Source organism: Sinocyclocheilus rhinocerous, unplaced genomic scaffold (assembly GCF_001515625.1).
Source record: "Sinocyclocheilus rhinocerous isolate Xijiao unplaced genomic scaffold, SAMN03320098_v1.1 scaffold133, whole genome shotgun sequence".
NCBI lineage: Eukaryota > Metazoa > Chordata > Actinopteri > Cypriniformes > Cyprinidae > Sinocyclocheilus > Sinocyclocheilus rhinocerous.
The window spans coordinates 244,064-255,354 of record NW_015628317.1 but is presented as its reverse complement, the minus strand read 5'-3'; the positions used below and the strand labels follow the sequence as shown (position 1 = coordinate 255,354).

The 11,291-nt window shown below is 37.8% G+C and overlaps 1 protein-coding gene across 1 annotated transcript; it reads left to right on the top strand.

Annotated features, from left to right (window-relative positions):
• The first annotated feature begins 440 nt into the window (after positions 1-440).
• LOC107737372 (matrix metalloproteinase-19-like) lies at positions 441-10,283 on the top strand. The gene is made up of 8 exons (XM_016548853.1): positions 441-501; positions 966-1,099; positions 3,167-3,376; positions 3,968-4,213; positions 4,291-4,419; positions 4,583-4,747; positions 7,714-7,841; positions 10,028-10,283. Exons 1-8 carry the CDS (start codon positions 485-487, stop codon positions 10,259-10,261), a joined length of 1,263 nt encoding a protein of 420 aa, XP_016404339.1. The 5' UTR covers positions 441-484; the 3' UTR covers positions 10,262-10,283.
• Positions 10,284-11,291: the final 1,008 nt, after the last annotated feature.

Genomic DNA, 11,291 nt, shown 5'->3' with positions numbered 1-11,291 from the left:
AGTCCTATTTACTAATACATTAAAACCGTAATGTATGAATTACATTGCATTGCACAATACATCATGAGCATTTTATAATAGGCATGTCTTAATTAACTTAATTCATTATATTTTTTTGAAACATGCTTTAAACTAGACCTTTAAATCTGTTCCACTTTTTTAAAAACCAACTATTACAAAAAATATAATATTGAACGTTTAGTTTGGAGGGCAGAATTCAGGGGGGAAAGGTAAAAGAAAAAAAGGCTAAAGAAAAAAATATTTAATTGAACATTAGACTCAAAACCTTTAGGTTATCATAACACTCATATTGCATTTATCATATAATTTTTTTATCATTTAATATTTAACAACAGGATTATTGGCATAATTTATTACATTGCATGTATACCCTCTTCACATTTAATAGATGTACCTGAGGCGGTTTGGATATCTAGATACTCCACTGAACCCAGAAGCTCAGAGAGATTCCAGTGAGTGGGCTATGAAAATGGCTCTCAGGTAAAACAGTCACAGTGAATGTAGTCTATATATAGACATTTCTGTTTATTTCCCTTAATAACACATTGGATCCTGCATACTAAACATGTATCTAAATAAATCTGTTACAATTTAAAAATAAATGTATCATCCCCCATCTTCCCCTTTGTGTGTGGGGGGGTGGGTCCAAATAAAATATCAGGTCATGCGCCGACTATCCTTTCTCTTTGAATTTAAATCTATATTTATTCACACCAGCTCTTGAAAACCTCTATGCGAACACACTTGCCCGAAAAAGTGCGGGGACACATCCGCGTCCCCCACGTAATCTACGCCCCTGGATACATATATTAATTATTGATAATGCTACAGTTTCTGAAATTAATAATTTTGTGGCTTGCTTTAATCAAAATACTTGAGGAAGACACGTTGTAATCTCTGTTTTATCTACTTTTGTGCACGTCTGAACTGTCATATTTGTAAAGTCTTTTTCAGAGGGTGTCAGGGCTGCCAGTCACTGGAAATCTTGACAGAGCTACTCTTCTTAAAATGAGGCAGCCGCGGTGTGGTGTTGAAGACCCCTTTAACCAAAAGTCTTTAAAATACAGGAGATTTGGTGGTGAGCATCTATTTACAAATTTTTTAATAATACAGTCAATCTTCTCAACCAAATTTGGTAACATTTTCTCTTAAATCTGTATTATAATGAAGATTGTTCTTAATGTATTGCAGTGCATGTGCAGTGCCTTATAAAAAAAAAGAAAAACTTGTAAAAATATGCATTATTGTCATGGTGTGCCAAGGAGAGAGTTGAGGATCTATTTGCAGCAAAAACATTTTATTTAGAAACATTGGCAAAAATACACGGAACAACAAACACAAATTGAAACAGCTATAATCCACAATGCATAGACAAGGAATGACACAACTGAACTGAAAACACAGGCACACTGTAGTATCATGAATGGACTATGTGACATATTTACTGTATTTATTGGAATATCCACAAAACCATATTATGTTGTTTCTTATGAAAAAGGCTTGTCAGTGAGTTTGAAAAACCTCACATTGAAATCAAGGCCGTTCACATGTAGTGACCCAAAACAAGAAAAAGGGCATGAAGCCCTCTGACCCTCTTTCCCCCACTCCCACAAACCACACTTTAGTTTAATAGAAATTTGACATGTAATTGAAATACAAAGTTCTGGCATGAAACTCTAGATGGCGCAGTCCGATAGGTCTAACTCAGTCAGACATTGACATCATTATCACATGGCACAGCTGATTAGTTCTCTCTTGTATTGGTAGCCAATGAGCTCACTGCTCAACATTCAAATTCATATGTGTTATATGTGCAGCAGCAGTATTTCTTACATGCTCACAGCATGTATTGGCAGTAGCAAGTCTCTGTACTGCAGCAGAAGCAGCAGCAGCGTAGCAGAACTATTCCGCTAAGACCAAATACATTAACATTGTCATGTTCATTACCATGCCAATCCCTCCGAGAGTTGTCATGACCGAAATGTGTAAATCTTGAATGTCTGTATTGCAGAAGATCATGCTGATAAATGATCAATATCACAGGAGTTTTATATATCTCTATATCAGCACGACTGTGATTCAGCTTTTATATAATTTAATTTGATATTGCTTTTATACAATAATAATAATAAGGAAAACCAAGAAGTATCTCCAAAACCCTCTTGTGTGTGTAAATACTAATAAAACCAAGGATTTAAATCTGCCATTGATAGTTTAACATAACAGCAGTGTTTGAAAATTATACGGGATTTCCTCCTCACTGCTGTCTGTCTGGAAGCGGAGAAATACAAACTGTGAATAGTCCAATTACTGATACTGACTAAACATCAGCACTCCTGGAAGGCCTCTCAGCAAGTCAGATTTGAGGACCTGAAATAACTGTTGTATATAATGCATTATACACAACAGTTTGTTCATTAATACATTATAAAATGTAACTGTTGTTTCAATTATTTATGAAATGATTCAAGGAATTATGTGTGCATTATAATTCCATAAGAATACCCTTATAATGTATTTTTAAATACAGGTTTCATAGAAAGCCTCACCTTAAATGGATTTAAAATACTAGGAAAAGCAGCTTAATTGAAATGTATTTTGAGTTTTAACTCTTAAAGAAATGTTGTGTGCTATGACCTTCTCTGTATTAGCTCACACACATTGGAATTGTGATTAACAAACAACATTTGATAGTTTACAATAAATACAACTAAATTGTCAGATTTTTGGACATGTTTTGCCCCCGTAGTCCTTCCTGTGTTTCCTTATTTGGTCATGTTCCTGTCCTCGTTTAGTTTGATTATGTTCCATTGATGTCACCTGTGTTCCCCTGATTGCCCTGTGTTTAAAAGTCCTAGTCTGTTCAGTTTGTGTTTGTCAGGTCTACTCGTTCTTTACGTGTGTTGTGGATTATCTCCTGAGTTTCCTTGATTAAAGGCAGTTCTCGTTTACTCGTGCTTCCTCAACAGCGTGACGTGACATAAATACAGCTACAATGAATACATTGAAATGTTTAATTTATAGTAAATAATCTAAGGATAAACAACAAAGAATAGAATAGTGGACATAACCAAGTAAATAAGTTTGCTCTTTATATGGAGAAAACCGCTGTTTGGATTTTTAGTTTGTCTGTCTTATTTCGTAGGATTTTGGCAAAAGAAAAACTTAACATATCGCATTTACAACTACACACCAGACATGGGGAAAACTGCAACACAGACAGCCATACGCTCAGCATTTAAATACTGGAGTGATGTCACCCCACTCAGCTTTAAAGAGATTAACCATGGACTTGCTGATATTCAAATCTCATTTCACAAGAGAGATGGCTGTCCTTCACCTTTTGATGGTCCTGGTAAGTAAATCTCACCAAATTAATTATATTATTTATAATAATATTAAAAATTATACTTAAATTTTTAATTAAATAAATGATAAAATTAATAAAATTAATAATTAATAAAATCTATACGTTAATAAAATCTGACGTTATATGCTTTCTTATTTCGTAGGATTTTGGCGAAAGAAAAACATAACATATTACATTTACAACTACACACCAGACATGGGGAAAACTGCAACACAGACAGCCATACGCTCAGCATTTAAATACTGGAGTGATGTCACCCCACTCAGCTTTAAAGAGATTAACGACTGACTTGCTGATATTCAAATCTCATTTCACAAGAGAGATGGCTGTCCTTCACCTTTTGATGGTCCTGGTAAGTAAATCTCACCAAATTAATTATATTATTTATAATAATATTAAAAATTATACTTAAATTTTTAATTAAATAAATGATAAAATTAATAATTAATAAAATCTATACGTTAATAAAATCTAACGTTATATGGTATGTTATTATTCTCTCAACCAAGACCTGGCAAACTGTAAACCGCTTTATGTACTGTTGCTTTACAAATTAGAACAATAATCTTTTGCTAGGCCATGTTCTTGCCCATGCTGAAGCCCCTCCATCAGGAATAGTTCACTTTGATGAAGATGAATTCTGGACTGAAGGGAAGTATTATGGTTCCAATCTGCGTATTGTTGCGGCTCATGAGATCGGGCATGCTCTTGGCTTGGGGCATTCTCAGTACAGCAGTGCTCTTATGGCAGCACACTACACTGGTTACCAAGCCAATTTTAGACTGCACATTGATGATATCAGAGGAATTCAAGCAATGTATGGTAAGATAATTCAAACAAATAATTGAATATTTGCCAATGTATATAAATGCCTATGTTAATTAACCTTATGAATTCAGGTAAAAGGATCTCTAGTACAACCACTGCTGATGATATCTATGCCATGACATATCCCACTACCATGGCCCCGTTCCCCAGGGGTGATATGATAGATCCATGCACTGCTAAACTTGATGCTATAATGCTGGGTAAGAAAACAATGCACTGTAGTAACAGTGCACATGACAAGTTCATTCAAGTTAAACAAATGCAGTAGATTTGCTTGTTCAATGACTAAAAAATATAATGTAACATTATAAAATATTGTAATTTTGTAAACATGTTATAAAATATAATTTTTTTGTGTGTTAGGTCCCTCGCATAAGACGTATGCTTTTAGTGGGGATTATGTGTGGACAATAACAGATATGGGCCATAACTCTCCGGTAAAAATAAGTTTGCTATGGAAGGGGCTGCCAGGAAACCTGAATGCAGCTGTATATTCCCCAAGAACCAACAAGACCTACTTCTTTAAAGGTAGATTATAATTCTCTGCACATGTTTTTTATGCATTTTAAAATATGTGAATATATGGAAAATTGTAACCACAATAATTAATGTGATACAAGAGAAGTTTGGGAGAAAAGTTGGGAGAAGTTGGAATGCTCAAAATGGTGGATGTAGCAGGGGATGTGGACTAACATAATTGATAGTCCACACCCCCTGCTACATCAGCCATATTGAGCATCCCAATTTATGCTATTCAGGTATGTATGAGAATGTATATATGGACTGTCTCTTTAAAAACTTTTGTGAGTAAACAGCTTCTCTTGTATTACATTATAACTACTGATAGTTGATTCCAAGCTATGGTACAATCAATATATTGAAAATGATTGTATTTAGCTTTAAATGATTAATATTATAGAAAAAAAGCATGTAGTTTGACCGGCAGTTTGTTGAAATCTGTGCTACAATTGAAAAGGGCTATGTTGTGGTCAGAGCTGGTCCTAAGTCAAACATCTGGCCTGGTAACAGATTGGATCAGACTCACTCTGGTAACCTGGTGATGAGACAGTGAAACAGAAATATAGACACAAATATAAGCATAGATTCCTTTCACAAGATACTGGAGAAGCCCTTGGCGATGGCTAGAGTCCAGAAAGGACCAGACAGAGTATGCTAGATCATCCTCTAAAAGCAGCATTGGAGGAGGAGAGGTATTCTCTTCACCAGTCCATGGGGAAGCAGAAGGAGAAGGAGTGAATTTTTTAAGTCATAAGACATGAATTGTGGGATTGATCTTGTACTGTGGGGGAAGACCTGACCTCCTGGATGGTATTGAGGGGTTTCTGAACGCAAGGCATCTGCATGGATCTGGTGTGTACCTCACTGCCCTCTCGAGCTGATCATGGTTCTGTGTACTTTCACTCTCCCTGAACCAATGATCAATGATAGGGACATCAGAGGGTTCGCCTGACCATAGGAAGAGTGGAGGCTGGAATGACACACTGGAATGAGGTGAGTCCAGTACATGCAAGTCACAGAATGTTCACAGCCTTTCTGTGACAATAGGTTCTCAAGAAGCTGGAGATTACGTGGATTGTGTGATCTGTTTGACCATTGGTTTGGGGATAATAACCAGAGGAGAGGCTGATGGAAATCCCCAGGAGTTTAAAGAAGGAGCACAAGACTTGAGAAATAAACTGTGGCCCTCGATTTGTCACAATGTCTTCTGGCAGGCCAGAGGTGCTGAACAGATGATAGAACAGGCCCTCTGCCATCTCCAGTGCTGTGTGAAGCCTCCTGAAGTGAATCAAATGGCAGGCCTTATAAAACTGATCCACTGCCACCAGAATGCAGGTGTTGTGGTTTAGATGGAGGGGAGAGTGGTTACAAAGTCCATGCCAGTGTGGGACTATGGTCATTGTGGGACAGGAAGAGGCTGGAATTTTCAAGATGGGAAAAACTTTCCACACATATTCACATGTTCACTTCTGCAGTCAGATTTTGCCACCAGTAGTTTCTCCTAACAAACTCAAAAGTTTGGATAACCCTGGATGACAAGAGCCAGGTGCTGAGTGCAGCCATTCCAGGAGCTTCAGTAATATGGATTCAGGGATGAAAGTGCGGCCCAAAGGACAAGAAGGAAGAGTGGGATCATGAGGTCAATATCCCATTGGATGGCACTGTTGAAAATGGAGGATGGGAGAATGAGTATGACGTAATCTTTGGGAAGATGAGGAGCATGCAGTTGGAAGAGGGCATCAGCTTTGGTGTCTTTAGAACTAGGTCTGTATGTCACAGTGTAGTAAAAATCATGTGAAGAAGAGCGCCTTCCATGTCTGGTGGGGATTTAGGCACTTGGTAGAGTGGAATTACTGCAGATTGTGGTGGTCATGATGACTTGGAAGGGTAGCTGGGATCCCTCTATTCAAGTCACCTTTATTTGTATAGTGCTTTTTACAATACAGATAGTGTCAAAGCAGCTTCACTGTGATAAACAGGAAACATAGCAGAATCAATTATCAATTATGGAAACTCATTTACTGCAACAACAGTGTCATTGTTCAGATCAAGTTAGTTTAGTGTTGGTTCAGTTAAAATCAGTAAAATCAATAACACTGAATTTCATCAAACTCACATCTCAGTTCGGCTATAAGCACATCTACAAAAGGCAGCAATGTCAGCTGTAGTCAGCTTAGTGCTGTTTCAGTTAAGTATGATAACAGTGTCAATTTTGCAAGATGTGATTCAGCTGCATAGCAGTTATGTGACTTTCAGACTCCAACTAAGGAAGCCAGAAGGCAACAGTGGCAAGGAACCCAAACTCCATCGAGTTACAGAATGGAGAATGAAACCTTAGGAGAAACCAGACTCAAGTCTGGGGATCAGTTCTCCTCTGGCTTAAGCAAACAAACATGGTATAGTATTGAACATGGTATACACACCAGCATTAGGTGGGAAAGAAAATGTGTTGTCTGTTAAACACATTGAAATATGAAGGTTAAGCTGCTGCTTTAGCCAGTAGTAGATAGACTTATCAATGGCCTTACGCACATTGAACATCCTTCTGGATAAAACGGTCCCAGCTGGACTTGGCAGAGTTGGCCATAGTGATCTGTGCCAAGGAAGTGTCTCATCTGTCCTAAGGGCTTGTTTTCGAGGTCTTCACTGGCCATAAAGGGCTGTGTTGAGGTTGTTTCTGGGTGCAGGTCTACCATCTGGTCTGGATACCGATATGGACACGATCTTGCTGGTATCCTCTATCCTCAAGATAAGGATGAAACAAAGAGTAATATAAGCATAGCTACCATTCTTCTTACAATGTAACAACTACATCGGATGTTATGGGAGGTGTTAACTTTTATGCATTGGATATTTTATATTGAGAGCATATGTCATAGCTGATATATTTTTAAGATGGAAAAATACAGATTTCCAAATGTACTTAACTGCAGTATAAAAAAAATATCTTCTACCCACTATCTCCTCCTTCACAGGTGAAAAAGTCTGGAGGTTCACAAATTACCGCCTTGACTATCGATACCCCAAACCACTAAAAAGAATCCCTGCCAACATTGACGCTGCTTTGTATCATGAGAAGAACAAGAAAATCTTTTTCTTTAAGGTATAGTGAGATTTTAACTACTATACACAACCTATGCTTAAGAGAAATAAAATCAAGCAAAAATTCATGATAAATTCTTAAGCCCTCATGTCTGTACAAAGTTCTCTCTATATAAACAAACACTTCTGTTGATAAATATTTACCATTTTCTAGTTAGGTCAGTGGTTCTTAGCTCCAGTTGTGGGGACCTACAGCACTACACAACTTTCGTCTCTCTTAAAATTTGTTCTGCATACAAGTCTTGTAAGTTAAAAAAAAAAGTCAATTCGTGAATTAGAAAATGCTTGGTATTAAGTTGATTTAATGCCTAAAAACAAAAAACTTATTCATAGAATTTTATTTATTTTGTTTTAAAGGTGTCCTGTTATGCCCCTCTTTACAAGATGTAAAACAAGTCTCTGATGTCCCCAGAGTGTGTATGTGAAGTTTTAGCTCAAAATACCCCACGGATAATTTTTTATAGCTTGTTAAAATCACCACTTTTTTTTAAAGAGTATGAGCCAAAACGCGCCGTTTTTTGTGTTTGTCCCTTTAAATGCAAATGAGTTGGTGCCTCCGGCCCCCTTTTCAGGAGAGGGTGGAGCTTCAAGAGCTGATGCTCTGACATACCAGGAACAACAACAATCCAAAAACACAACACTTGTAATGCCTCTTTGGCGCTGACATTGTATATCTCCAGCAGCTACAGGAAGAAAACAGCAATGGTGTACTGCTGCTTCTTACTCAGGGCTGTGTGTGCTAATTGGCAAGAAATCGTAACAAATGGGCGGGATTTCTCCCTACAATGACATCAATGACGGAATCGCGTGTACAGAGAGACTGTTTATCATTTATTGGAATTATAAAAAAATGAGTGGGTGGATTTTTTACCATTATAGGCTGGTTGTTTTCACACACTACGGCCACACACCTTATAAAAGTGATTTTTGCATAATAGGTCCCCTTTCAATTTTACCTTTATAATTTTTTCACATACGATCCTGGATAAAAACCAGGAGAAAGGTGAGGCTTTTGTTTAAGCTAAGAGACTCTCCTGAATGCACTGTTCAAATCTCCATGGTTCAAGTCTGCTCTGGACAAAAGTGGAATGCAGCAAAGGTAGTAGATCAGGCCGTCATCTGACTGAAACATCAGGAGATCGTTGCGTGGCTACAGACAGGCAGGGCTGGCCTTGGATGGAGATCGGCTCCCAAGCTGTGGTCCAAAGCCGCAAAAAAGGAGAGGAGAAACTGGTGGAGAAGACCTACAAGATCAAAGCAGTGATTCAGGAATGCCCGTTGTAGACAGGACCATCACATGGGCAAACATGTGGAGAAAACCTAGTTACCAAGAATACCAAGTTTGAGCTCCACTATCCGGGCCATGTACGACACCCTTCCCAGTCCTCGGAACCTACATTTGTGGTATGGTTTGGAGGAGTCCTGCCAAATTTGTAACTCCAAGAACCCAAGCTAGCAGCACATATTATCTGCCAGCAAAGCAACATTGACACAAGTCCGCTACAGATGGCGCGAAGACCAAGTCCTGCACAAGCTGGCCAAAATCTTGGAGGTACGTAGGCTGGAGGCAAACAGGACTAGTCTGGCAAAACCACAGCGACTGGTCCAGGGGTCAGGGTCATGGTCCCTCCTCTCTCCCAGAGCATCTTAAAGACATGGAAGTACAAAATGAGTCGTTTTGGTAGCTTGGGAGCAATTAATTGTTGATTCTGGATTCAGCAAGTATGTCCGCTGGATGAGGTGCAACTATTTATTATTTTTATTATTTGCAACGTTTCCCTTTAAACTCAGTGAATGTTTTAAGCTACACTATGTAACTTTTTGCCCTCAGCATCACACTACCCACAGCCAAAGCATTGACTTTGATCTTGCTTCGGTCAGACATTGTGCTCTGGTCCACTTATACTATGTTGGTCATCTTGGCAAACCTTACTGTGCTGCATGCTTACATGCATGAAGAAGTAGGTATTGTACAGGCAGTTGTGCGCTGATGCATTCATCATAAAGACATGGAAGTACAAAATAAGTCATTAGTCAAAATAAGTCATAAGTCAAAAGATGTTTCAATAAAAGCTTAAGGTGTTGATTTCTAAAACCTACAGTGTGTTTTTATAGTACAATGACCTTTTATGTCAAAAGATCAAGGAAAGCATGACCACTTTTAAAATTGATTGAATTTTTTTTCAGGGTTTAGGCTATTGGCAGTGGGATGAAATGGTTTATAATGACCTCAGCATTTATCCCAAAACCATTTCACGTCTGTTTACTGGCATCCCATCAAATCCTGATGCAGCTTTCACATGGACCAATGGGAAGATGTATTTCTTCAAAGGTGACAAGTACTGGCGCTTAAATGAGCAATTAATTGTTGATTCTGGATACCCACTCAGCAAGCGTGCCCGCTGGATGAGGTGCAACTAATTTGCAACAATGTTTTCCTTTAAACTCAGTGAAGGTTCAGTTGAACCTAACCCTAACCCATAATGACAAAGCAAAAACTGATGCAATAGCTTTGCGTTTATTCACAATTTAAAAAACTGAAATAATTACATTGCATACGTTTTCAGACCCTTTGGCTCAGAAACAGAAGCTGGACCATCTCAAAAATGTTTCTACACTTTAACTTGAATTAACCTGAAGCAAATTCAATAGATTATAGGCATGATTTAGAAAGGTACACACCTGTCTATATATGTAACAGTGGTTCTCATTTCTGGAAAAGAATAAGAACAAATTTGTGAGTGTATGCACCTTTAAATGCAAATTTACAAAGTTATCACAAATAAGTTTTTTGCCTTGGAGTGTTAAAACGTAGTTAAAAAGTAGTATAGCATAGGTTTGCAACATAAAAGTACTGGCGCTTAAATGAGCAATTAATTGTTGATTCTGGATACCCACTCAGCAAGCGTGCCCGCTGGATGAGGTGCAACTAATTTGCAACAATGTTTTCCTTTAAACTCAGTGAAGGTTCAGTTGAACCTAACCCTAACCCATAATGACAAAGCAAAAACTGATGCAATAGCTTTGCGTTTATTCACAATTTAAAAAACTGAAATAATTACATTGCATACGTTTTCAGACCCTTTGGCTCAGAAACAGAAGCTGGACCATCTCAAAAATGTTTCTACACTTTAACTTGAATTAACCTGAAGCAAATTCAATAGATTATAGGCATGATTTAGAAAGGTACACACCTGTCTATATATGTAACAGTGGTTCTCATTTCTGGAAAAGAATAAGAACAAATTTGTGAGTGTATGCACCTGTTGTGAATTGCCACCAATGTCCAGCCTGACAGAGCTAAAGACAATCTGCAGAGAAGAATGGCAGCAAATTCAGATTTGCAAAACTTGTCGCATAAAAAAAAGCCTTGTATCTGTAATTGCCATCAACGGTGCTTGAGTTGAGCGGAGTTAAGGGTCTGAATATTTATGCAATGTCTTTTTTTTAA

What these genes read in the sequence shown, in the direction of transcription:
- LOC107737372 (XM_016548853.1), top strand. An exon ending in AGGAATTCAAGCAATGTATG is followed by an intron (nt 4,214 to 4,290) that starts GTAAGATAATTC and finishes TTATGAATTCAG; the next exon opens with GTAAAAGGATCTCTAGTACA. An exon ending in AGAAAATCTTTTTCTTTAAG is followed by an intron (nt 7,842 to 10,027) that starts GTATAGTGAGAT and finishes ATTTTTTTTCAG; the next exon opens with GGTTTAGGCTATTGGCAGTG.